Genomic DNA, 27,892 nt, shown 5'->3' on the forward strand with positions numbered 1-27,892 from the left:
CTGAGATTTCCCATCAGTTAAGTACCAATATCAAAGCCTGCTTGTTACCATCTACACATTCCTTAGGTTGGTATGTCAGACACTGGTAAAGAGGCACTGGCACACTTGGTCATCTGTCTTAGAACTGGGGCAACGTCTTTATTCTTACCCTCTCGTCTTTAACAAAAAAAAAAAAAAAAAAAAAATTGGTGCTGGGGGGGGGGGTTTGAAATATATTATATGAAAATATTCACTTTATTTCACTTCATCATAATGTTGGTGAATTATATACTTATATAAAAGCAGAAATAAGCTGATGGGCAATGGCTTGGGGGGGGAGATATTAAGATATTCTGGTCACATTTTCCCCTGCCCATCTTGTGGTTACGGTTGGAGATGTTCGAGGCATGAAGGCAAGATAAGAACCCAGGTGAATCCGTGCAGAAAAGAAGACAATCAGCCTAGTGTGAGAACTCCACATTGAACTTGGAATCTTAATAGAAAAGTCATTCCAACTGTCTCGTTACTCTCGTTCTTGTACTAAATTTTGGTTACTACAGACACATCAATAGCATATTTGACTTCAGTAATAGATAATTTTAATGGCTACTTCTGGTGCAAAGAGGGGTCAAATATACCGCACATACCTTTAAATCTATAACAAATGAAGTCAGATAGAGAGAAAGAGTTCTTTGATAAGATGAAAAGTTATCAACCATAAGTTTCAAGTTAAAAGACATTATTTTAATGCAACATATTCTATCTTGCACTCGCAGGGTGATGATGTGTAAACTATTTTTTACAAAACAATTATGTAATATTTTATGCTGTCAATTCCCTTTGTCCTTGTCCACACGCATTGGCATGACTGACCTACAACAACCGGACAGCAATGCTTGATAACCCTCAACTTACAAATTACATCTCTTTCATGAAACTACTTTGACAATGGGATTGTGCTTTATTAATTTAAAAATGTGTTCACTAACACTGTTTGTTCCTCTTTTCTATTCTACTGTAACCAACAACTGTAGGATTGTGCACACTGGCATTTGTACGGAAGGCCACACACAGAATTAGAAGTAGCATAGATAATCAACAGTGTGAAAATGTTACATTAAAAGCTGAATACACAATAATTATTATTATTATCAGTGTTCTCAATAATTTTTTTAAAATCCGAGTCCATGGGACTCACATGTTTGACAAAATGTGAGTCCCATGTAAATTTTCCGAGTCCTTCTCTTGAAGAAGAAAAAAAAAATAAGTACCATTTAGAATTGCACAAATGTGTTTATTGAAATACATGTAACAGGTCAAAATTATGTAAAAATATAGCAAAATAAAAATATAACATCTTACAAAACATCTTTTTAAAAATAAAATTCTGCAGACTCATTGTACCAGGACTAGTCTACTAGAGAACGAAACTCATTAAGTTTCTGTCAAATAAAACCAGTACTTTTCTGTTTTAGAAATATTGACTTTAAAACTACTTTGAATGCTTCCAAGATCATTTACAGTACGGTAATGACTCGATCTTTTCAATGGGGAAAAATTACAAATTTTTCAACGATGTAAATTTTATATCATGAAAATATATTTCTGTGTAGCATTTGTGGCTCTTTTTCTGAACAGAATAGAACAAAAAGGCAGCCTGCTTTTCAGTTTTGTAGCTACCATTCAATAGTTATGTTCTGATTTTAAGAAAATGTGACTTAAAAAATACAGCATCTGTAAAATTTGCAATTTTTACCCATATTCATTGCCTTCTCTGTCGGATGGCTCGAAACTTGAGTTTAGACTGTGTGTAATCAAATTCAGAAAAATGCGGACCATTTATTGTTATCTTCATAATATTCTGCAGCTGTGCCTCACTAAGTCGGTTCCTACATTTGGACTTATTTAGGTTTTGGGCAGAAAAACCTCTTTCACATGATGCACTGTTGAGGGGGATGCACAGTGCAATTTGTGCCATTGTAGTGAAATCAGGAAAATCCTGATCGTGATTCTGAATGAGATTTTCACAATGGGATGTGAAGGTTAAATGCCTGCATAAGAATGTGTGATGCTTATATGGTACAAAGTCCTGTTGACACCTCTGAGTGTCAATAACATCAGGATGTTGATCATTGGTGTAGTGGTTGATAAGGAATTGAAGTTCATCTCCACCGTATGCTCCAAGATCTGCAGCAGCTTGTGGATATCTCTGTGGGTTGAGTAGCTTGTCCAAAGCTTTCAAACAATCCATAGTGTCTACTGGAAATCTGTCTTCAAGGTTCTCATTCAGAGTAGTGAAGAAAGCATCTGAGAAAACACAAAAATAAAATGAGTTAGTGAACTGTTAGTCTGTTAGAATAAATGAATATATACAAATGATTTAAACCAATATCTGAGTTTGATAGACTGAAACAACTTGTCTTGAGATATTATCTGATCATTATAGTAGTAATAAATTGTACCTTTCACTCTGGCAAAAGTAGCAACTTTGGCTTCAGTTCGGTTTACTGCTGTTTCCCTGTAGTTTCCATTGTCAGTCACCGCTCTATCCATCTGGTTTAGTGTGAGCAGGTAATCAGGATGTTCAGAGAATGTATGTAGTGAACCTCTAACTGTCTCCAAACTTCGGTTAGCAGTGTCAAAATCCAAGCACTCCCGTTGAAAACACTTTGATAGCCTGTATTAATAAAGTAGAATAAATTTCTTTAAACTAGCCTGCATTAATAAAGTAGAATAAATTTCTTTAAACTGGAATCAAAAGTGACAATATGTTATGAAAATTAAAAGTTAAATTGCATTATGAAAAAATATTAGTTATACCTGCTGAATAGTGGTAGTATATCTACTAAAAGGCAAGTCAAGGCCAGGAAGAGATAATCATCAACTTTGTTGAGGAGCCCTCTGGCAACAGCATTTCCATTGGCCGCTTCTTCTCCAAGACAAACAACAAGGGGTGACCAGCAGTTCAAGATGGCAACAACAGCCTGTTCCAGGGAGAGCCAGCGAACAGCCAAAGGTTGCTTCAGTGTGAGAAACTGGTCATCTTCCATCAGATCATATACAGCTCGGAGTCTGTTGTATCTTACCGCAGAATTTTGGAAGAACTGGTAGACTGCATTGACTGTTTCTTGGTAGGATTTAATTTGTTCCACTGAAGCCGCAGCTTGACCCACTGCTAAGGCCAGTTTGTGAGCCAGACAATGAATATGTACAAGATATGGATTTCTGCCCTTTAACTGTACTCCCACACCTGTTCGCCGGCCAGTCATCACAGCAGCTCCATCACTACCCAGACCCATGACTTTAGAAGCTGAAATGTTGTATCCTTCCATCCACTGTTCAATTGCAGCCACAATTGTATCAGCTTTCCCATCTGGGACATTCAGGTTGGCAGAGAAAGAAGTTCTGGCTTTTCCACCTACAACAGTCTGGACATAAATAATCAATTTTTTGAAAATTGCAATGTCGCAACTTTCATCCACTTGAATGCCTATGTATTTACTTTTCTCTATGGCATTTTTCATGTCATCCTCAATAGTATCTGACAGACACTGAACCATTTCATTTACCACTCCAGCTGACGTATAGTGTCCCTTCATTGACTGAAGTAGGCAAAGGTCCGGGTAGAGATTTAGAGCCAAGTTATGAGATACCAAAAAGTACACAGTTTTCATCTGATGACCGAGGTTGTCATCTGTTTTTTGTTCCGCTGTGGATATAGCCCGCTGTAGAGCTGACTGGCCCTTAAGAGTAGAAGCCGCTTGCTTATGTTGTTCGGACTGCACGTGTCGAACAAGTGTAGATCTCTGGTAATCACTGCATCCCGGATCAGTTGTAAAAACGTTACTCTTCTTGGCACGTTTACAAATGGAGCAAAACATAAAGTTGTCCGTGACATAAAGCCAGTCTTTAAAACTGGGATCTTCCAGCCAGGTTTTGTTGAAAGTCCGGATCTTTTTTTTAGCATGGGACTGCGCCATTTTGAGACATTACAACCACCTGCATTCGGCACACCTCGGTCTTTTTCGTCAGGGATAACCTCGGCCGTAATGAGCGCCATTTTGCGTATTGCGTCATTCGGTAGATGGCGCACTAAGTGACGTGACAGGCCCAGCAAACTGCCAAACACGGTGTGTTTTTGTACATTTATACGCTAGTTTCACCAATCACATCACTCATTCTGTATAATTTCCGTGGTCACTAAGATAATCATCCCTTTCAGTTGTTTTTTTTATCTCTCCCACTAATCACCCGCCTAAACAGGACCGCATTTTTTTTCGTCCCTGGGACGAAAGGGTGTTGATTATTTTACGTCCTTTTTAATTTCATTGCGTTTTTTACATATTGGGACGCCGTAAATGAGAACACTGATTATTATTATTTCAAAATCACATTTTGTGTTCAACTAAAATGCAAAATCTAAAAGGGTGATATCAGTGTATGAAATTCAAGGAAATTACTAGCCAGACCGCCGGGCAAGGGGGGGGGGGGGGGGGGGGGGGGGAATCAATTCAGTTTATGTTCACCTTGCAGGCTGTCTCATTTCTTCTTCAATAATTCATTTATAACTATTATTCCGATTTCATGATATCATTTGATCATAATTTTTGCTTTTCTGTGTAGCAACAAGTATGACCAAATATATATATTGTTGTCAAATAAATCGGTCTCTGTGCTGACAATAAAGAAGAAAGAATTCAGCATGAGGGTCCCTTTGAATATCGATTTTAAGCTTCAAAAAGCGGTCGGGAACGGTCCTGCTGCACGCTAATCGCCCATAGACAGTCCTGCAGGGCCCCGTATCTCGAAAGCATTGCTTATTGAGAATAGCTATACATATATATCACATAGAGGCTACAATATATTATATGGGGCGAGTATGGGCGAGTTATTGGATCGAGATGCTTGCGCTCGGTCGCAATGCGTGATACTTTCGAGTTACGGTTTTACAAAAAATGTTGCCGCTCGACTAATTGCAAATTGAAGTCACCTTAATTTCCATGGGCCCCAATTTGTTCTCTTTCGTTTGGTTCTGTCGTAATCTTTGTTATTTTTATTTCTTTCCTCAATTGTTTTTCTTTTGTGAACTTCTCTATCGGACTTGATAGATTTTTTTTCATTTTTGACAGCCCAGGATGAAAGCACGTGGGAAAAAAACTACATCTGACACACGGCGTAAACTCGTATGTTCACTCATAATTTTTGGATTCAAATTTTTGTAAAATTCTCCTTTAATTTGCCTTCGTTGCCTTTATTACGGTTGATTATAAGCACATCATGTACCTATAAGTCTACTTAATCAATATCGTAACTTTTTATACTTTCACATTTTTATTACTCTCAACCTACAAATTGCTACTCGCGGTATCTCCTCTACACAAAACAATGACGTAACGTTATCTGCTGTGCACTGAAGCTGGTTAAGAACAATGTGCCTCGTTTCAAATTGTCTTTCAACTTCATATCACACAGACTGAACTTCGAAAACGAGGCCACTGAGAGGGAGACTATTGGTTACATTTCTATACGAGCGTTCGATTGCAAGCTATGGTTAGTTCTTTGCTTCTGTGAAAGTGGGTGAAAACAGTGAGTTTATTTTGCTGAAATCGCTTGTGAACATAGACAAAATAAAAGGTGAAAATAGGCTGTAAATTAGCCAGCCCGTCGGGCGGGTAATTTGCAAATCTTACCCGCCCGGCCTGAAAGTTACCAGCCTCGGGCTGGCGGGCAGGCGGCCATTTCATACACTGGTGATATCTGGATGTAAACACTGGGTACGGCAGTCAGAGTAAAATGTCTTCATTGGGATCATTTTCCACTTCAAAACCAAGCCAAAAGGACTTAAGTAATAGCAATCTATAAAAGCCTTTGTATTCAGTCTAAGAAACTTTCTTCCAAATAATCTTTATTCAGATAAGAAGCCAGTGTGAACAGCACTTAAATTAAACCCTTTTTAACTCCACTATAATGCAGTCTGCATATGCAGCAGCAGTCAAAATTCAAATTCCAGTTGTAGACTAAGCATAAAGCAATAAATGCCTCATTTTCTTCCAAGGATACAATACAACAATTTTGTTTCTACCTTGATCATGTGCAACGATGTCTTAAACTGTGTAGTGAAATAGAAAAATCTAACATATCATCTCATAATAAATTTATTTTTCTTGAATCTTTATAACTGAACTTTCCTTTTTTTTCTAAAAAAAGCACAAAAGAACTGGTTAAAAGTCGTAACCTCTCTGCTAATGTCCTTGAAGATCTCCACGTGTAGAACAACACAAACACGTGTGGCACATCTATTACTAATAAAATGCCCATTATGTCTGCATCCAAATGAAATCTTCAGCAAATAAATCAAGTAACTTCATCAACAAAATAACTGTCTGCTTGAAATTATTCGTCAACTATTCAAGTCACCTAGCGAAAATATCTCATTTACATGATTATTAAAACCACAAACCCATCCCTTACAAAAAATGTCTGCTTCATGGTTTAGAATGTCACAGCAAGAGACAAAGTACCTCCGCACTTCCTACAAAAAAGCAGAAAAAATCTTCCCACTTCCACTTCCTCAAGCTTATACTAGTGAATTAGAGGTGTAAAGCTTTACCAAGCACATGCCAGACAGGGTAATTTTTGTCATATATGTCATATTTATTGCACCATCACATATGCCAGCATGTGTTCTTCTGACATTTACCAAGATCCTGTCTTACTACAACAACTACAAATTCCTCCTTATTCATAATAGTCAATAATATTTTCTAACTTGTATCCCCAAGAAAGTTGCCCCTAAAGCTCTAATCCAATGAGACAGATTACACAAGCAGCTGAAGATTTCATTTCTTTGTGTAATGTGATTTCTCTGGTTATGTCTACAATGTGGCAAATTGCCGTGTAGGGTCTGTCAAAATTCTGAGCATTTCAGCTCTCATCCATAAAAATGCCTTCCTAAGAGAACATATAATTCACCTTTAAAAACTTTCACCATTTCAGTAAATGTGATAAATATATGTGACAAGTGGATTGAAATGAAATGAGAACACCAAAAAAATATCATAATGCAGAATCAAAAACCAATCCTGGAATTTTGACTGATGCACGTTATAAACATAATAACACAACCTAGTTTTTCTAGAGACACTGTATCCCTCCGGGTCTGTTTGTCTAAGGCATAATATTAGAGCATATTACAGGAAGACTCTTGATTCAACATCTGTTGGCAGGAAAACTGATGACTGAGAATGTGTCCAAATAAATGGCACAGCCAATATTCAGGTCACTCGGTGCTATTTAAAGGTTCACAACGAAAAAAAAAATCATAATTATTAAATTAAGTCCAAATGCCATTTTATTTTTACTATCCCCTAGTACACCTATATACTACAGACATAGCAGACCCATGTGCACCACACCTTACTACTATGGAGGTCGGTCCCCCCCCCCTCCCCCCCATGTGTTGAACAGGTGAGAGAGTAGGTGAAAGGGGATTAATATAGTGGAATCCAAGTGAGCAGCTTTAGGTAAGCCAGGTGAGGAAAACCCTCACCTGATACCTCAGCTTGTAGTGTCAAATGGCCAAGTCAGGTGTTTGTGTAGGTCTTGGTCAGTAGCCAAGGAGTGAACTTTCAAAACTCTCAAGATCTCTTTCCCCAGGTACTTATTCTGTAAACTCTGATACGTATATTAGAGACTGAACATAATTCTCCATATATCAGACCTTCATATTTCCCTCCCACACAAAATGTTTTCATGTTTCATAACACATTTGTGATACCAAGTACTTCACTCCTGCTGAGTCAGTGATTTGTGAAAAATATGATTTAATACAACATTTTATGGTGAAAACCTGGATAATATGATTCAGCATCTAGTTACACTCGGCAGGAGAAGAGTTCAACTCAATAATTAGGTGAAGATTTTTTTTTTACAAAACAAAGAAGAAAAGAAAATAACTGATGAGAAGTAAGTTTTGGGGTAAAGGAAACAAACAGGCTAAGTTTCTTTTTACATTTGAATTTGGAATGGGTAAAATTAACATGCTGGCCTGAGAAATAAAATCAGAAAGAATTCAATCTGGCTGAATGCAATCACTGCATTCACTATCAAGCTGATACAACATGGCTGAATAAACAACAGTACTCAACCGAAACAATGGTATGGGTAGCTATTGTGATGTGATTTATTTCTGATACTCACTAAAAATATCTCATTAAAACGGGCCCAAATGACAAAAACCTCATCACAGATTTCTGCATTCAACAAAATATGAGATGACAAACAAGGAGTTAAAATTCAAAAGTGTTTTCCCACTAGACCAATTAGCTGATAATCATTTAATAGACAGCAATTTGTCACATAGCTATATCACATCATGCAATATTACTTAATACGTTATGTGGCTGTCTGGTGCAAGTGCACTGTCTCAGTACCCCCCCCCCCCCCAGGGGACACAAAGACCGCCTCCTAGTCAATAGGCCTTGTTGAGATATCAAAATCAATATTGAAACATCTGATCTCCTTTTTTCCCCCCAATCTGCTAAAGTGTATATTAATCCATGGATCAACAAGGAAGATATAGAATTCATACGAACCAAATGCATTGAAATCAATAATGTATGACCCACATGCAATATTATCACTGCCTGTCTTTGTTGTCTTTGTTCATCCTTCAGACATTTCAATATTTTTATGAGCAAGCAAGACAAAGAAAGGCAGAGCATACTTCACTCGACACAAAGAGCTCAACCAAGTCAGCGAGGTGCAGCTATTTCCCATATTCCTTTGTTAACGCGTTTCAAATTCTTTTGTGACTCCGGATGTAATATCAACTGAAGGCTCAGTAAATCAGCCAAACCATTGGACCCACACTATAACAACTCTCCCTCACATATTATAAATCATTTCTATTACATCACTAGTACACAGACACAGACCAATTAGTTTTGAAGCAAGACAGACTACATAATGATATTGAGACACCTGACACCATGAATTACGGCCAGCCAGGACACACCAGCGCCAGCAGTGAGGTGCTCACACTCGCTCACACTCGCCAGTCTCTGACATGAAGTATGAATGATACAAAGCATCAAATAACAGATTTGAAAACTGAGCTCAGATATCATGACTGAGGAAGAGTTTTTAAGGAAATATAATATATCATAGGCAGATGAAGTTTTCAAAAGAAATAACAGGAAATACTGCTGAATGACTGTTGATTACAGCCATATATTTAGTTTGAATTATTGACAATGATCAAGGCTGATATCATTGTACTACATCCTACACACAATGTGAAAACAAACTTATATGAACAAATAATTAGTTCATTATTAACTGAATCCAGACACTAAGTGAACAAACCCATTTTTCTCAGTATAAATATACATGCTAATTTTAAAATGGGAATTCTTCATTCCAAATATGCAAAGACATATGTTATTTAAAACTCTTTGTTCTATTAACATTTTTATATTACTTTTCTTCCCTAAACATCTTAGCAGACAACAAAAGTTTGTTGTATCATGAGCAGACGACACTCCCTGCTGGGACCCCCTCTGCTGGTGCTGGAAATGACCTCCATAACACACGGGAAGCACTCCATGACTGCGGCTCAAGGATTATGTAAAATCTAATGTTATAATCAAAAAATCCTTTTCCTTTTTCCATTTCATGACTAATTTAATTTGACAGCACCTAGAGGACTCGGCCATATATCACACACGCCTGTGCATTTCAAAGACTTCTTAAATATTTGCCAAGAACACAATCCCTTTCAAAGGGCCATTATTCTCCCATTTACCGCTTTATGGTGAAAAATTTACATTTTACTTAAAAAATCGCTTAAAAGAGTAACCATCCCTTATAATTAAGCACTCAACAGCTCACATATTTCATGTAACACTTTTTTCAAAGGCTAAAAAAGTGAGTAAGAAACCAATTTTCTGGAGAAAATAACAACTCACTATTAAGTCGAAATACATATATTACCAGTATCAAGTTTATGGTTGTAATTGCTTCTATATCAAATTATTTTTAGACAAAGGCCTGTAAAGGTACATATGACACCGTACACAGCGTGCAAGTAACAATTTACTAGGCTAGACTCCTTAACGAAAGAAAAAAATCTGTTCAATTTTCAGCTACATAGCATAACCACACAGACATTAGTTCCAACAGGAATGCTCCAACAAGTATGTTCCCCAATTACCCCACACACACCCACTCTTTCCTAACTCTAATCAGGTACATGTCTAATTAGCTCCTCTCCCCCTACCCCTCCCCTCAGCCACCAACACCACTTCATCATGCATCTATTCTACCAGGTAAGGCACAGGTAAAATCCCTCCCACCCCAAACTCTTGCACTTATTAACTCTTACCCTACAGGGCTGTGGCTAGACTCAACAAAGCCGTCAGGGGACACAATAGGGACGGACAGAACTGAACCACTACATTATGACAACACAGAACAAATCAGTTTTCCTTAAGAGATCACTTTTTGGACAAACACACTGATTGTGCATTAAGCAAATCCTCTTGCCACGACAGTGCCGGATTCTTTGCAGGTCCAACTCCCCGTGGCTATCAGCAACCTGATACTGTATGTCTACATAATATTAGCTTACTTCCCAAGTGCTGGTTTCAAAGGGGTTTAGAATATTGTACCAACAATATCTATTATCCTTAATAATGACTTGAGCTAAACAACAATAAGGCAGAAACCACATTAAATCTCATATGTTAATTGAAAACCATTTCTCAGACCTCACAAATGTTCAAATTGAAGTGTTCTTTAAACATACCTCCAGACACGATTTAATTAATTTAAAAATAACAGGAAAAGCATAGCAGGGAGGAAATAATTTTTTCTTCCCACTTTCCTCAGGAGAACATTACCTTGACCCAAAATGACTCTATTCCAAAACTTGATACTGCAATCCCATATGTAATCAAAATAAACCAAACAGCAAATCAAGTTATTACATAAGGAAAACACCCCAAATGACACAGAGTCAGTGAGGTCAGTTCCTCACACACCAGTTGACCCTTGGTAGACTTATATTTTACTCCACATGAGTGATAACAGCCCATAACCACTTCAAAAACATGAAGGGGAAGGGTTCCCTTCAAATCTCTTTAGGAACTCCACAGCAAATGGCAGCATAAATCTCCGCTGTATTGCACCAGAGCTCAGAACCAATGGTGTGCAGCGGAGGGTGAATCCATTTAATTACACCAGAAAACACTTTTAATGAGCTCATTAACATTCCCACTGGGCTCACTAACAGCTTCCAGGAAGAAGGAGCATAAAACTGATGAATAAGGTGCAGTACATTTTTTTTCCAAGAGATGAATCAAAAATGCGAGAAAACACATTTACAAGACCCATAATTAGAGGAAAATGCACACTGGTACACTACTATCTAATAGGTTTTTCTTGTTTTTTTTTTTCTGCAAATTACAGGAAAAAACTACAAAGTAAAAATTGTTCTTATATAAGACTTTGCCTTCTTAATATTCCAGTCACAACTTCACTAAAGAGACCAATTTTCATCCTTTGTCACGGCTTCCTTGCAGAATTCTAATAATCTCCTTTATATAAGATCATCATGCAGACATTCTTTCAAACCAGAGCTCGCATGATTGAAGAAATTTCCTTGACATGCAATACATAAGATACCACAAGGAATTACCCAACCCCTCATTACAAGATTCTACCAGATCTCAGCTACTGACTGTACCAGGCTCACTGTACCAACATGTGCCTCCATCCCCAGGGTAATAACACCCCTGGATTCCTAGGAATTCTCTGAGGAGAGCTATTTATTTCATACCAATATTTCTTGGAAAACTGGGCCAATGAAGTTTGTTTACGATGTCTGTATGTGCTCTGAAAGTAATAGCCCTGAGTGGACATTATCACATGACCAGAGACCCACAGGGCTTAATGGGGGGGGGGGGGGGGAGTATCAATGCCAGTTTTTCCGGTGGATGTCATTCAGTCTTAACGATGATGTCAGTTAAGCTAAATGATATCAGTTGGGCTGTTTGTTGATTACGATTTGGCTATAACTTGATGTCAGTAAAGCTATATGTTGATATTTGGCTATATGATGTCAGTTAGGCCATGTTGATGTATACTCGACTATATGTCCTTGTCATTTAGGCCATATGTTGATGTCAGTTAAGCTATATGTTATTGCTAGTCTTAAGATGTCATTAAGGCTGTTGTCTAGTTCAAGTCAGCCACATTCTGAATACACTTCCACTCAGCCATCCCCCCCTCCCCCCACACAGACATGATCACTGGTGGTGCTGTGACTGCTACTGGTTCTTTATAATCACACTAGGTTACCTGCATATAGACTAAGCTCATCACTTATGTACATGCAATGGAGGAGATGTTAGAACATACTAACAGGTTTTCTTTCTCTATGAAATGACTCGGATAAAAAAAAAAAGCCATGTCTATCTTATTGGTTTTTTACTCTGAGAAGATCACACTTGTAAAAGAAAGGGAAAAAAAAGAAGAAAATCCATAACTGCTTCATCCATGGCATTTGCTTTCTATTTAAACCTAGTGTTAAAGCTGACCAATATGTCGGATAAAAGTCACCATTTATCTTCAAATAAAGAGGCGGGAACCTTTACTAAACTAGCAGATTATCAAGATGGATACAGACTACTTACAAATTTCGCAAAAAACTGAAGTCAGGTGCAACATAAATCATAATCAAAATACTTGATCTCTGCTTAAAGTTCAAGTTCTCCCCAACCCTACAGTAGCTAATGTCAAGAGTTCAGATGTTGTCAAAAGTTTACTAGTAGGTCAAAGGAGACAGGCAGCAACAACCAGAATAAAAGAGGGGCCTTTCTCAGCTTTTTGCTACATCATGTGGATCACTTTAATGACCAGAGCACTCTTTTCATTAAAGCTTATTCTAATTTTAATATTAAAATATAGAAAACAAGCAGTCATTAAAAAAACACTGCAATGTATAGAAGTTAAAGCAAGAAGACAATGGATGACCCATTACGACAAATAATTAGTCTCCGTGTAAAAAGTTTAACATTCTTTTCTGGGTAATAAATCACCTGATCCACAGCCAAATTGCCATTTTCCATACCATACCAAAATGCTATCATCTATGCCATGTCTGGTGCTTTAGATGTCAAAAGTTGACCAGCAGGTCAAGGCAGACAGGGCAATCAGGGCTCTGACACATTGGACTACAGCTGGTCTATGCGAGTACCAGGAGGATTCAAATAACAGCAATTAACATCCAGGCAATATCAGAATACTGATGAGTGTGAGACAGAATAATAATTTGCCATTTACAAAGCAGTTACAAATGCTTTAATAAAGTTTTGAACAGTTTTGAAAAGCTTTACATTGAAGCTGGTTAAAGACCAACATTTGTGAAACCTGACTCTTCAAGTGTCAAAAGTTTATCATGGAACATAAAAAGAGGCCATCAATTTGGACAATCAGTAACATAAGCCTTTCATGCTTAAATGTTAAAAAAATTACGTGCACAAAGTATCTAATTCTGGTTTTTACAGAGAACCGTTTGTACAGACATAATTTGTTAGCTTCTGCTAATCTCTGGTACAGCACTCAAATAATGATCCTCTCATATTTCTTACTGAGAAACCCTTTCACGGATCAATGATTTAATTTCATCTGTCATTGGAGAGCCACAGTGTTCTCTGCGTGATAAGAAAGCTGTCATATTACAGCTTGTCACAACTATCAGGCAAGACCCAGTGTTTCTTGGAACTGTTCACGTTCACTATACAGGTTAACTGTGATATCAGAACACCACAAATATTTCAACACAAACTACAGACTGCTGGACAAATAACCAGTTTGGCAAAGACGCAAAAAGAACCTCGCGACAACACTTATTCCAACCAGTCATGCAAATCCTGTATTAGAAATTGGTCAACAACGCAAAAACACTCGCTCGCAGACAATAGGTACAGTGTTACTAGTCAAATACCAAAAATGGATATTTTGACTATCTCCAATGCTCCCCAGCAGGAGGGGGGGGGGGTACAGACTTACCTGGTCTATCAGCAGGTGCCATAACAGGGCCTCAATGTAGTAGTGGGTGCCTCCTACAATGATGGGCAATTTCTGTTTCTTGAGCAATCCATCTATCTTGATGACAAGTAGTCAAGGAATATAAGTGGAATCTCAGTGGATACACTTGAAATACAAATAAGAAACAAGAGACTACTTATTTTTAATAACTTTTGCTGAACTCTAGAGCACTGAGTGGCAAAATAATGAAAAGACGGTAAAAAAACATAACCAAAGGCTTTGAATATTTCATTTCATCAGATTTTTTAGGCAGAATTACCACTGAAAATGCACTGTTAAAAAGCCACCTTGACATCATTTCAAAACTCTTACTGTCACAAGTTCATAAGATTTGATCACCACACATGCTCATGGAAAAGCACTAAAATAAATCCCTTATAATAAAAAAAAATATTCTCTTAAAACCAAGATATCCATAATCATATAAACATACACATTTATTTTTTTCTTTTTTTTGGAAATTGACAATAAAAATAAAACTTTCCAAAGACTACTTTCCCTCCTTAAATTTAGAGTTGATCATTATCAATACTTATAGATGAAGTGCTATTAAGTGACTCAGATATCAAACCATCTTTGTTAGCTCTGCCACTGACTGTAAACTTGGTAGTAACATTGTACCACAAGGTTCAAACAGGGCCAATGATTATCAGAAATGAATGGACTCAAAATAGCACAGGGACAGAGTTTATCTCAGTATGTCAACCAAAAGATAGTCAAACAATAAGAACTAAGTTATCTCTCTCATAACAGTTGCCAACCACTCAAGGCACTCTTATTTTTTAATTTTTAAGTAGGGTGACAAAATAAACTGAAAATAAAAACTGTTGCCACTAGGAAGGGCATTTAAAAGGGGACATCCTTATATTCTGAGGGTTTATTATTCTGAAGGTCCGATATTTCTGAAGAATGTAGGACCCAAGTTCAAAATTTGACTGCTGTTCCATGGGCCCGCTATTCCTAAGTTTTAGTGGGGATTCTTATGCAGAAGGATTATAGAGCACAAAACCATCCACAGTGGGCCCCGTTGTGTGGTTTATCTCTCTGCTATGGACACTAACACCCCATTTCCATAGATTAGATCGACCTACTTTAGATCGACGTAACTCCCTGGGGGTTCACGCTAAATAGCTGTCAGCCGGGCGGACACGAAAGTTAATTACCCCCTTACAGCTTGTAGTAGGCGGGACGGACATTTAAGTCGGATTATCTGAAAGTAATCTAGTGAGACTCCCCGCGGGGATAGATCGATCTAAATCTATGGGAATAGAGCCAAAGTCCGAGGCCTTCTTTCTAGGTCAGGAAAAGGTATCCCCCCTCTCCCAAATAACTGCCCTTGACTGTCACTTATCAGAGATGCATGCAAACAAATAGAAATATCCCATTCCCATGGACATTGCTATCTCTTGGTAAATATACGTGTAGTATCCAGCAGACTGGATGTCCGGAGGTCTACTGATGTCACAATGGCTACTTTTTCAAGATAAAAAAAATGAAAAAAAAATTTTTTTTTTTTTAACAGCAAAAACTTCAAATAATGTAATAAGATTTTTATAACATTGAAATACTCAGCAAAACATGAAATTATATTTTTAAACAGTGGCTCAATTCCCACTCTTTTATTTCTTCCCCGCCCCAGCCATTCTCCTGCTCCCACAGTAGTTGGTCAGCCAGGTCAGGTATCACAGCACCTCTACACTTCCTTCCCTAGTGTGAAATAAACAGCTTTTTCCAGCCACCTGATCTCACGCTTCCTTCCCTAAGGAACACAAGTTTATTTGAACATATAATGGATCCCAGGCTACTTCAGTGGAACAGGTCTCTGCCATTGAGGACAAATCCAAAATGCATGGGATCTCAAATAGAACACAGAAGAGTCCTCGGGCTTGAAACATACACAGTTAAGTCATCAAAAGGTTTTCCTCCCTCCCTCCCTCCCTCTCTCCTCCCTCTCTCTCCCTCCCTCTCTCCTCCCTCTCCCTCCCTCCCTCTCTCCTCCCTCCCTCCCTCCCTCTCCCTCCCTCCCTCTCTCCTCCCTCTCCCTCCCTCTTTGTGCAATAAAGACACCATTTAATACCATTTCAATTTACAACAATCATAATTCATGTTCTGCTCAGTTTGCCTGAAGTCTGAGTAATTTTATTGCTTTTGTCAAGAGCTTATCCTACAGATGCCTGGCTGGCAATGGTCCATGCTTCCTTCAATACTTTCCCACACTGCGAGGACTTTCATGGGTGGCCATGGTGCACTGGTAAGACGTCTCTCCTCCCCTCCCTCACATTTCTCCTCCCTTGCCCCTCCCATCCCTCGCCTTTCCTCTCTCTCTCGCCCCTTCCCTCCCTTACCCCTCCTCTCTCGCGCCCTTCTCCCCCCCCCCCTCCCCTCTAAGTGGTAAGGGGGGGGGTAATGGGGGAGCTCCTAGCAGACGTACTCAGATTTAATTCTCTCAAAGGAAAGGGAATCAGGGGTAGAGGACAGCTACTGACTAAATTTCCCTTACATCAAATTACTAGTCAGATTTTACATTCACAGACAACATATTGTGCCCTTGTTAACCCTGCAAAATCTGTCACAAATTGTTTCATTCATGGATATGATCAATTCATCATCTTCAAGCGGCCCACCAATCTTTATCAGAGAATACTAAATTAATTACAGTTCTGGGGAGAGGACATGGTAAAAATTTTATTACACACATTTCAAATACTAAAAATTTTCATTACATGTTTAAATACTGATGAGTAGTAGGAGTTTTGAATGGCAATTTTACTGAATGAAAAAATTAAAACTTAATCCCAATGTCTGTGATATATATATGGGTGCTCCATGTAGACATTTCCTCTTGCTGGTGATAAATATTTTAAAATGCTTATCTACAATATGTTATAAGTGGTTGTACACTAAATTGCCACTTTAACCCACTAGACCGCATCTCTTCAATTGAGCTCAACACTGCTAAGAGATACTACACCTCTCTTTAATTTGCCGGCTATAAAACTTGCGGTTAGAAATTAAAGGAGTAAGCTCAGTGCACTAATGCCATTCTGCGCCACCAAACTCATCCCTTTCAGCAAAATACAACCATATAAAAAAACCTAATAATGTTCCACAAGGCAGGTTTTATTGAAGTAATTGGTCAAACTACCATCCATGGGATGGTCTATAAAGAGTAATGAGAACACAGGACAAAGAATGGAAACTATTGTTCAGACAATCAATAGGGTAAATGATAAAAATTATTAGTTGTTTCAGAAAAAGTGCTTCATATTCCCAGAAAGAACAATTTGCTTCAAATGATTATCTTATGCATAAAAAAAAACATTTATCACCACACCTAACAATGCCTCTCAAAAATTATAAGAAAAACGGTGAAAATCAACGCATCTAATATCAGCTAAAAGCCAATTTCTTATATTTGTAGTTCTAATATATATAATACCAAAAATCATGAAAATGAGCAATTATGATAATTTGACAGCCATCAGCCGAGCTGCTGATGCTATGACTGGTCAGCTGAGCAACATAACCTGCTCTCTTCTAACCCAGACTTTATTGATCTTATGATCGGCATCTTGTGCTCAGGGACCCCTGGGATATCACTGCTAATTCATTTACAAAAAAAGAAAGGAGACGGAGACAGGAATGCAGGCAAAGTGAAGGCACGTGTGCTCAGCACGTGTGGCTTCCCAGTACACTAGCACAGACCTGGGCATTTACCAGTCTCGTGCACGTACATGCACATGCATGTGTGTGCATGCATGCACAGTTATGAAATATTCTACTTTTCATAAAGACCAAAACCATTTATCCTGGTGTAATTTAATTTTGAGGACTTAACTTTAAGTAAATTTCAGACAGCTTGGGGTAACATTTTGAAAATGATTCATGACAGCACACATTTTTTCAATAAACTTAAGCTGGGTGCTAACTAAAATCTCAGATGAATTTTTCAAAGCTAACTTTTTACTTTTTAACAACAAGGGAAGAGGAATATGGATTCATTCTTAGCACGTTTCCTAATGCTTTTACATTTATAAATAATGAAGTAGCTGCAGTAGCAGGCACAATCATGGGGGAAAAGACTAACATGCATTATTCACATAATGCACAGCAATCCAATATTCACAAAAACCCTGGCAATCTTTTCTTAGGAAGCAATATCTACTTTTTTTATTCCATTTTATCACAATGAAACCAGGGGTAATACTAACACAGACCATGCCTCACCGAGGAACTTCCTCTGCCACTGTAAATGTCTTTATTTATATGTTTTTTCTTTAAAAAACACAAATATCCTGACAAAGAAAATCATGTAAGAAAGTTAAGATCATTCGCACTGTGTGATGTCATACAAGGCTAGATAATTTCGTATTTCTAAGGTCAGGTTAACTTTTCAGTGATTGATAAGGCTTGAAACTCTATACACCAGGAATTTCCTCTTAGAAAGCAATACATAACTGATACCTAAATCATGGTAACTTTGTACTGTTGGGCTAAAGGCCATAATTTGAGAAAAATTAACCAGAAAAATACCCATGGATAAAGATCTAAGAGAATTTATTCATTGTTGCAGAGCAACTGCTAGTTTACCATTATTTCTGATCTCACTCTTCTCCTCCAAATTCTACAAAATCTTGCTTGATTTTGTTACATGGCAAGACTTTGGGCAATCCGGTATGGTTCCCAATCAGAGAGTTTCAAGTCTTCTATGCTGGTGGTAAATCTGATCAGTCAAAGGATACAATAGGTAATGCCTTGTTCCTGAAGTCGGTCACTTTGTACCGGAGCTGTAATGGATCCACATATCCTATCATGTGATGGGGACAGATCTCCTGTTCTTCTTCAGAAACTTTGTTGGTAATTATATCCAATCCTTTGTATACCTGCAACGAAGGAAATGAAGAAAAATACTTACGTATACTACAGTCTTTTAATGTCCCATTCTGTTCAAGAAGAGCCGTGTGCTAGCTAGGCCGTGACCTAAATATGGCTGACCTACATCAAAGGAAGACCGCCTAATCCCATAATGGTCTCTCCGCCTCTCACACGCCTCCCCACGCGTCTAATCTCGACCAATTGAATTGAGTCGACGCCAGGGACGACGCCTGGGGAGCCGTGTGAGAGGCAGAGAGACCATTATAGGATTAGGCAGTCTTCCATTGATGTAGGTCAGCCATATTTAGGTCACAGCCTAGCTAGCATTCGGCTCTTCTCGATCTGAATGGTCCCAATGATAATTCCACCCCTGTGATCACTCTCTAGACTCCCCTCACAATACCACATACTAGTAAAAAGAAAAGACTTGTTATTCACAATATGATATTTGGTTTTTGAGTGATAAGATTGCTGCTTTGGAATATGTAATGAAAACAGATCGAGTAAAGGAGTACTTCAAGATATAAAGTGCCTTACATGCCTTAAGGGATTGGTGTTTTACTGAAGTAAGGCTTCGTTCACATGCAATATCTATTTTCTAATTTCTATTTTCTATTTGCGCTATCTTATGATCACGGTCTGTGCCCTGAATATCCCGCCGCGTAATTACTGGCAGCGCGAGCCAGTTACTTATAGTAACTTATAGTAACTGGCTCGCGCTGCCAGTAATTACGCCGCGGGATATTCAGGCCACAGACCGTGATCATAAGACATACCGCAAATAGAAAATAGAATTTAGAAAATAGACATTGCATGTGAATGAAGCCTTATAAATGGACACAGGTAGCAGGGATATCAGTGTGATGACATGGCAATCAAACATCATTTTACTTGTACAGCAGCAAAATAGAACATAAATAAAAAATACAAATAGGAGTCCAAGAGAATGGTTATTAACTAGCAAACCGTATTACCAAACTGGGATATTTGTTTTGTAAAAGTTCCAATCTAATGCATTACAAAGTTGCTCTCTATGTGTGATATTTTGTTGATAATGGAAAGCAGAGTGTAATCATTACAATAAGGCTAGATAAACGAAGCTGTCATCATTATCAAACTACAACCAAATTACTTGAATGATGCAAATTACTGAAGTATGTCATACCCTTCTTACAGCGTGAAAGTTAGTGAAAAATGCAAATCTTAAATGCCCAATAATTCAATTTTCAAATATAGAAATATATTTAACATACAGTTTTCTAGAATACAATATTTCTACATAAATGACTTATTGAAATACGATGTTAATTATATTACTTTTCTCGGTGTTGTCATCACCTGGCAAATCAACTTCGCATATTTCATCTCTTAGACATCTTAGAACGCCTAGCATGCCTTCAAATGATCGCATATAGCAAAAAAATAAGTAATTACATACTATTTACAATGAATGTATTAACTATATTTGCAAAAATTTAAGAAAAAACAAACAAAACCCACGGAGCACGTGCTACTTCCCCGCCATTTTCTCTGTCCTAAAATACAACAACTCTTTTCTACACGACATTGGCGATGATTGCAAACTATACCTGCATAGAATCGGCACTGATTATTTCTCCGCTGAACCTCTTTGCTAAATCAATTGCAAGCTTTGACTTTCCACTGCCGGTGGCACCTAAAACTACTACAACTGGGAGCCTTTGCATGGCGGCAGCCATGTTTACCCAGAATGCACCGAGTCACGTGCTCAGAGAGAGAGACAGACAGAGAGAGAGAGAGGGGAGGGAGAGAGAGTGAGAACGAGAGAAGGGAGACGGAAATAATTTAACAATTGATGATATTGAGAACACGATCTTGTTTTAAGCGATGGCATTACTTACTTTTGCAAATGTTTTGTTTAATTCAGGATCAAACATATTTTAGTATATTAAAAACTGTATAATTTGTAATATAACTTTCCTTTCACGGTATAACTAATTACTGGCTAAAATGTACAAATTTTAGTGGATTGGTACCGAATCCATTGGTTATCATTTTTAGTTATTAACTAACTTATTATGATTCTAATTTTGTTCATCTTTTTGTTTAAACATTGTTTCAATAGTAAATTATAAAAAATAATAATAATAAGCTATAATTGATCCAGAAGACAGCAGCTTGGTTACAACATTGCCAGCTTTCATATGTTAAGTTGGGCCAAAATTCAGTCCTTTTCATTATATCAGGGAAAAAGAATATACTGTCATAGAGCACAGAGCAACCATTTTACGATTCTTGGAAGGGGCATCCCTATGGCCATTAAGCAATTTTCTCATACATTTATCTCCCCTATACCCTACTTAATGCGATAGCATCTTTATCTTTAAACAAGCATGTCAACATCCAGAATGTGGGATGGGTCCCCCTGATACCTGCCTTTACAAACCAGTGGAACCTGTGAAGTAGGATGTTTTTTATTACAATATGTCACCTAATACCCCTTTTTTTCCTATTACAAGCATGACACACATGCCAAGAAGTTAACTTGTCCCCTTTTTAAGGCAAGATCCACAAAATGGGTCAAGATGGAAAATGTATGAGCGTCATTGAAGGCAGCATCTAATCTACTTGACTTCAAAGAGTTGACCGAAGGATTAGGGATGGTTTGTAGACTCAGACAGGTCAGAGAGGGCAAAAGGGGAGTGACACGTCTGCTCTGCAATCACCCAGCTTTTCTACCTATATCCCATCTGTTTATTGATAAATAATATAATTTGGCTTACATAAGAAAGTGTAGGGTATAGATTTACTTTTAAAGACCTGTCAAGACCATAGAAAAGGTAAAAAGGATAATTAAGATTTTAAGTTCTGTTGAAGCAAAACTCATCAAAATTCTCCATTCTGTAGCAACAAGTCGATGACTTTTACACATTCCTCACCAACTTCAATAAGGAGTCATTATGGAGCAGAAAAATTGCAGTTCTCTTTTGTTCGGTAATTGTTGGGCTGTTTGTGCGGTACCACTCCACATTGTTTGATCCCACTCAGTGCACGGGCATCGATTTTGCTAAGCAAACCAGTAAATGAGTAGTCAAAGAATACGCCACATTCCAGCAGGGTATATTTGTTTACATTTCTATTGAGAATTTCCCGCCAAAACCAGTGGCTTTCATCACTGGGTGACAGGGTGGCCCTTTAAGCCACCTATATGAAGGTTTAGACTACATAGTAAATAACAAAAACATCAATAGATTTGCCAAAAGAAAGTTATTTTATTACATAAAGTACAAAATTATCAATTTCATTGATGAGCTTTTTCACACAGTAACTCAACGCAAAAAAGAAAAAAAAACAAAAACAGGAATGATCTCCAATGAGAACCGCTAATCAAATCAATGATATGAAAAGGACTGATAAGTTGGTTGTGTCTGCCCGCATACACCTAATATTAAAACACACACCGGTTCAATCTTTAATTAAAATTACAAATGAAAAGATGGTATTTATATAGGATCTGTTTATAATACACATTTACAAATGTACAAATGGTTGATCAATCTCCCCAAATTGTTAATTTTATGCTCAAGAGGATGTGAGTGCACATTACAAAAGAATAATAAACTTAAAATACTATTTACTTATGTACAAGTAACAAAAATAGGAAGAAACTGTTGTAACCCTAACATAAGTGAGAAGCATAGCATGAAAATATGCCTGCTTTTCAACAAAAATGCTTTTCCACACCTTAAAAACTTCTTGGTGTTACCAGCCAAAGCCAAATTTCATCTGAAACTTTTTTTTTTCCTCTGGTCATCTCAAGAACTACTTTCCTCCAAAACTATACATTTACATCTTCATGAGTTATTTTCTCCTCATATAGACTGTTTTAAAAAGTTTAACCTCCTTTTTAACTGCTCATGTCTGTCTTTTTCTTCACTGAGCTCTCGTTCACGTTTCCTCTCCTCTCTATTCAGGGCTAAAATGTATTCTGTAGCTTTTTTGAGAATGACCACTTTAGCAGCCCTTTCTTGTGCTTGCAGTTCTGGAACACTGTCACGGAGCCTCAAAAAGCTACATTTCAAATCATCGCGCCTTTTCCTTTCAAGAACATTGTGTTGAGTCCTTTTACCACCTTCAAATCCTTCCTCATTATCAGAGCTGGACCGACTGCCAGAGTGCTTGCTGTAACTGTGTCCTCCTGTAGCCTGAAGCTTCCGCATGGCAGACTTCAACTCCGGGATACTCAACTCTCTCTTGACTTTCTTCTGAGGCTGAGGTGAGTTTGGCATAGAGACGGATCGCATTGTGCGCTTTAGACTGAATGACGTGGCGGAGGTAGTATTCCTGGGGGAGGGGGGCTGAGAGTACGAGTGTTGGTCCAGAGCTGAGGGGTACAATGTTCTCTGTGGTATTGTGCTGGTTTGGACCACCGTCTTCTTAACTGACCGACTACTGGTTGCAGGTGGGGGCACCTGCACAGTGACCACATCTATTTCTTCCTCTGAAATGATAAAAAGGCATAGATATTAGTTTAAAACATCTTCATTTATACTATATAAAATATTAATCTGTTTTTTTCATTACATCTTTAACAAAAATGACAAGATTCAAACACAGAGGTATTTTATGTGTGATCACAATTATTCAAAGTATATATGTTTTTGTATGTCTACAATATATCAAATCATCATGCCTAAGATACAGATCTGAGCATTGCTGGTTCAAAGTAAATTATCTAAGATCATGAGGAGTTGGTATTTAGGGTAGATGTATAGAAGTATGTTTGCTCCTCAAAGTCATGGGTAGAAAGTGCATGGTTCATAAATAGAGACTAAGTAGATCTGTTGCCACAAAAACGCAGTGTACTTCAAGTATCTTTCCTCCAATCTATACATCATTATGGTTATATAATCTGTCTGAGTTGATGTTATCTACATTTGCCAAGGGGAGATGCCATGTCTTTCGGTTACCACATAACACATATTCCTTACCAGTTAGTCATAAGCAGAAACAGATGGAGAGTCCATAGATTGATACAACAAAAACACAATTTAATCTGACAGGGGATTTATAATTGTGGCGTAGGAGCAGAGTTAATATTGTCATTGCTTTTTATGGTCAGTGCCCAGCCCCCCCAGTCCCTGTAGCAGTGGATCAGTGTCAAGGCTAATTGGGAAGCAGAATCTAATAAAACAGCTGCTGGAAGTCTGGAAGTACAAGTGATGTGAGGAAGTACTGGTGTTCACACCTTCCTTACTATTTAATCAAACCCGAGATTCTCAGCGGCTGACTCATCTATATTTAAACAGCTTCCAGTATCTGATGGCAAGTTTCATTCACTTGTGAGTAAGATCTTTCTTCTTTTTTTTAAGGATAGGACAACAAAAATTTAAAAACCACAAAGATTTAGAAATGCCTATTTTTCGGTCACAAGTTGAGAATCAAATATCACACAATTTTTTCAAAGCTTGCCATCTATGGTTTTAACTGTGCACTGATTCCCTCTCCACACTGCAGACACATTACTCACCTGAGCAGAGCCATTAGGACACTACCAGTAAATATAGTAGGGCAGGTGTAGGACAAAAGTACAACCAAAAATGTTACACTGCACATGGAGCTAGAATCTTATCAGAACAAACCCACTTCCTCTCTTTGAAGTTGTAGACCACCACAGAAAATCCAAATAGCATGGAGTTGGAGAACACTTGGCAATAAATCTCACAAGCACATGTGTGGACTGTTGCCTCTCACATTTGTTTGAAAACAGACCACAGTTCTAGAGCCGGCTAACACAGTAGTAACCTGGTGGTCAGAGAGCCTTTGTACTCCTGTCACCAGCCACAAAGACAGGGCAGCAATGAGCATACCGCTTGCTGTCACCTAACAGGACAGGATTACACTGGCACGCCAGACAACAGAAGAGATTGAACCCCCATTATCCTCCATAGAACCCTTCTTCACAGTTAATGCTTTGTCATATCACACCTACTAAGAGCAGATAGATGGTGATTAGGAGCAGTAATCTAAATGACTTAATGGCCCCATTACCTACTAAATGAGATAAGAGAAAGGGCCAATTGTAGAAAGTAATTCCAGCTAAAGGTAATTTGTGGAATTTAATATTTCCAATTGTGTGCTTAAACTGTAAGCTCGTTAACAGTAATTTCGTGCACTTAGCTATGAACACTGCAAACAAATGGGCTGGCTACCAGATATTATTTTTCATTACACCAGCTCTGTCTACCACACAACTGAGCATTTATTGCAATATGCCATAAATTAAAGAGACCATTTATGCAGCAGCAAACACTGCTATATCACATGTTAAGGACACCAGAGCAGACTGTTCATTTCCTTACGCAATTTCAAAGACTATTGCACTAGAAGATGTCTGCTGCAACTGCATACTCAGTTTTGAACTTGTGCCAAGATAGTACATTCTGTTTTGTGGACAAAATGCTGAATGAAACTTATTGTGAACAATGTATCATTTTCTATTGACAAATGTAAAAAAGTTGTATCAACAAGCTGTAACAATGTTGTGACAATCATTTCCTGCCCTTGGGAGTACTTTCATGAATGACAGGACAGTGACATGCGTTTTTTAACAACTATTTCTGTTCTCCCAAGTTCTCCCCACAGACCTACAGTGGAGTTTCCTTTGACCAGACTGTCTGGTATTCAGAATGTGCTTATTTATAGCTCACCTAATTACACTCTCCTAGTCTACTACACCTATATGCTACCTCCACCTTTACACTACCTACAATTTGTATGCAAGAAAGATATTTGATCTTTAATAGGAATCCCTATGCCTTTTTACATCGATATAAGCAAGAAAAGACTGCATGGGAAAACTGCTTAAATTGGTCCCATGATGTGCTATACTGGTGGGATTTAAATGGTTCCTGCTTGCAGCATGTCGGCATCAACTACCTCTGACTTTCACATTATTGACCCAAGCTGTTTTAGGTCAGTCATAAATGTCTAGCAGTAACTTGCACTGATGCAAAATCCCCCAACTTTATTACACGTCTTACCTGAATCTGAAGGCGTTTCTGTCCCCAGGTGATGTGTTTTACTTCTCCTGTTGTCATTGATAGGGTATGGGAACACAGCCGTGGGGTCGACACAGTCTGTGCTTGCATTGATATCCACACTAGGAGCGGTAGCTGGGGTCTTCAGACTCGGTTCACATTTCTCTACCTTCTGGTCCTGCGACCCTGACCACATACAGTCCTGAATAAGCTTTGACTTGAGATTTGTGCAACATAGTCCGAGACAACGGGCACTTGTATCTTCTTTAGCAGGGGGTGGGCAATGACACTGGGATTCGCTGCCTTGTTCCGTTGAACCAGGAAACAGTATGATCTGGGTCTGTGTGAGGAAATCGTCGTCCAGAAGTTCGCTTACTTTGTACAGACACTCCGTTGTGTTAATATCCGACGGTATAGTTATATTAGGCGGTTCCCTATCTCGGCGAGGTGACCGAGGCGGCGTCGGCAATAACTCAAATTTCTTCCATATATCCTCGCTGGGAGCTGGCGTTCCAGCGTGAAGGTGGTCCTCGTTGTCATCTTGGAAATAGATGGGCTGAAACGTTTCATAATCATCCTTGACTAGACTGTGTGCCATTTTCTTCATCTGTACTCTTGGCATGTTGTGAAAACTGCAAGACAGAAAAAGAACACTGCTTGTGAATCAGTAGAATGACTAGACGTTAATATCGACCGAAGAGGCGTGAACCGTCGGCAAAATGCCAATGACTTTCGCTGTAGTTGTGCAATCACATTTTTTTAATAGTCGAGTCAACGTGAATGCTGGCGTGAGCTTTAAAAAAATAAAATACTACGTCTTATTGGAATTTACTATGTCAACGTGTCGCAAAAACCGCCCAAACACGCCTACTCCCACAAGCGTATTGATTAACAACGTGTACCGGTAGCTCTATCGTGGCCATTTAAACCGGCATATTGCCCTACTTAAAAACATACACGTGAAACTTATCTTTTAATATACCTTCAAACCTAACACCTTTAGTATACCTAAAATACTTACAGAGACTGTCACTGTAAAATTCTGTACTGCTGTCAGTAAATATAAATCCAACTTTGGCTAATATAGCTGAGCAGTGAACAGTTCACACGAACAACCGGAAAAGCGGATGATACAATGGCATCTCACTTGATAAACCCTTGACTGTTCGCTGACAGCTCAGACATATATCCATACGCGGGTCAAAGAACTACTTAACGGGGTGAAGGTCGTTTAACCGCACGCTTAGATTTTCTGTATATCTGTGTAACTGTTATCAAAATAAAAAACATAATGCTTCTTTTACATGGTTATCATATCTTCCAAGACCAGGTTCGGCATTTCAAGTAATTTTAAATTTTAGGGACTATAATTAGGATTAGAGCGAAGCCGCACTATGAGACAGAAAGTTGTAAATCGGCCAAATGGCGCGAAATTTTGTGGGCGGAGCTACAAGGCAGGTGCCCTATCTCGCAACCAATAGGTGTTGGGGAATGCTATTGAATATGTAAATACCAGATAACATGAATGAGAACTTTGAATCTACAGCATGCAAAGTGAAAAGTGATTGCACTACTAGTCTATACGCATGTCGTACATGAATACTCGTCACGACGTGTAAATATGGAGTTCCCTTTTAAAATATAGACGAAAAGAAAAGGCATAACAGAAAGAAAGATTCTAAAGGCAAAATTTCGTTCAAGGGGTGGGCCTATCTTAATCAGATTTAAATAGCAGACAAAGGTAACTTAATCACCACTTTGACCTGCATGGATGTTTATTTGTTTAAAAGGTGCAACAGTCGTTAGAGCTCGCGGTGCACATTACGATAGGACCCCAAAGCCGCTTGTACTCTAATAGCGATGCAACACTAGTGGTGGGATAGCGGCAGATGTTCAGGTTTACACCT

The 27,892-nt window shown here is 38.3% G+C and overlaps 3 protein-coding genes across 3 annotated transcripts in view; all 3 read right to left on the minus strand.

The window, feature by feature from the left end:
* The window catches only part of LOC106173878 (tRNA dimethylallyltransferase), a 50,333-nt gene extending 29,617 nt beyond the window's left edge, over positions 1-20,716 (minus strand). The window contains exons 1-3 of the mRNA XM_013555176.3: positions 20,556-20,716; positions 18,834-18,974; positions 14,053-14,148 (exon numbers count right to left, since the gene is read on the minus strand). Of these exons, the coding sequence (XP_013410630.2) occupies positions 14,053-14,148; positions 18,834-18,974; positions 20,556-20,684 (366 nt within the window). The 5' untranslated portion in view covers positions 20,685-20,716. The remainder of the gene's footprint in view (positions 1-14,052; positions 14,149-18,833; positions 18,975-20,555) is intronic.
* Positions 1,134-4,423, minus strand: LOC147764942 (uncharacterized protein C17orf113-like). The gene is made up of 3 exons (XM_087013719.1): positions 2,800-4,423; positions 2,442-2,656; positions 1,134-2,286 (listed from the first exon to the last, which is right to left on the minus strand). The coding sequence occupies exons 1-3, from the start codon at positions 3,957-3,959 to the stop codon at positions 1,742-1,744; spliced, it is 1,920 nt and encodes a 639-aa protein (XP_086869845.1). The 5' UTR covers positions 3,960-4,423; the 3' UTR covers positions 1,134-1,741.
* Positions 20,717-22,193: 1,477 nt separating the features above from the next.
* LOC106173899 (myc protein) lies at positions 22,194-27,195 on the minus strand. The gene is made up of 3 exons (XM_013555225.2): positions 27,007-27,195; positions 25,989-26,617; positions 22,194-23,446 (listed from the first exon to the last, which is right to left on the minus strand). The coding sequence occupies exons 2-3, from the start codon at positions 26,605-26,607 to the stop codon at positions 22,818-22,820; spliced, it is 1,248 nt and encodes a 415-aa protein (XP_013410679.1). The 5' UTR covers positions 26,608-26,617; positions 27,007-27,195; the 3' UTR covers positions 22,194-22,817.
* Between the last annotated feature and the right edge of the window lie 697 nt (positions 27,196-27,892).

This window comes from Lingula anatina, chromosome 1 (genome assembly GCF_051362555.1).
Source record: "Lingula anatina isolate TDL-2025a chromosome 1, LinAna3.0, whole genome shotgun sequence".
Taxonomy (NCBI): Eukaryota; Metazoa; Brachiopoda; class Lingulata; order Lingulida; family Lingulidae; genus Lingula; species Lingula anatina.

Excerpts from the sequence above, each read along its gene's own strand:
- LOC106173899 (XM_013555225.2), bottom strand. The coding sequence starts at position 26,607 with ATGCCAAGAGTACAGATGAAGAAAATGGCACACAGTCTAGTCAAGGAT. Across the intron at positions 23,447-25,988 it reads AGAAACGCCTTCAGATTCAG|AGGAAGAAATAGATGTGGTC; the intron begins GTAAGACGTGTA and ends TTATCATTTCAG.
- LOC147764942 (XM_087013719.1), bottom strand. The coding sequence starts at position 3,959 with ATGGCGCAGTCCCATGCTAAAAAAAAGATCCGGACTTTCAACAAAACC. Across the intron at positions 2,657-2,799 it reads ATACTACCACTATTCAGCAG|GCTATCAAAGTGTTTTCAAC; the intron begins GTATAACTAATA and ends TTATTAATACAG. Across the intron at positions 2,287-2,441 it reads TACTTTTGCCAGAGTGAAAG|ATGCTTTCTTCACTACTCTG; the intron begins GTACAATTTATT and ends GTGTTTTCTCAG.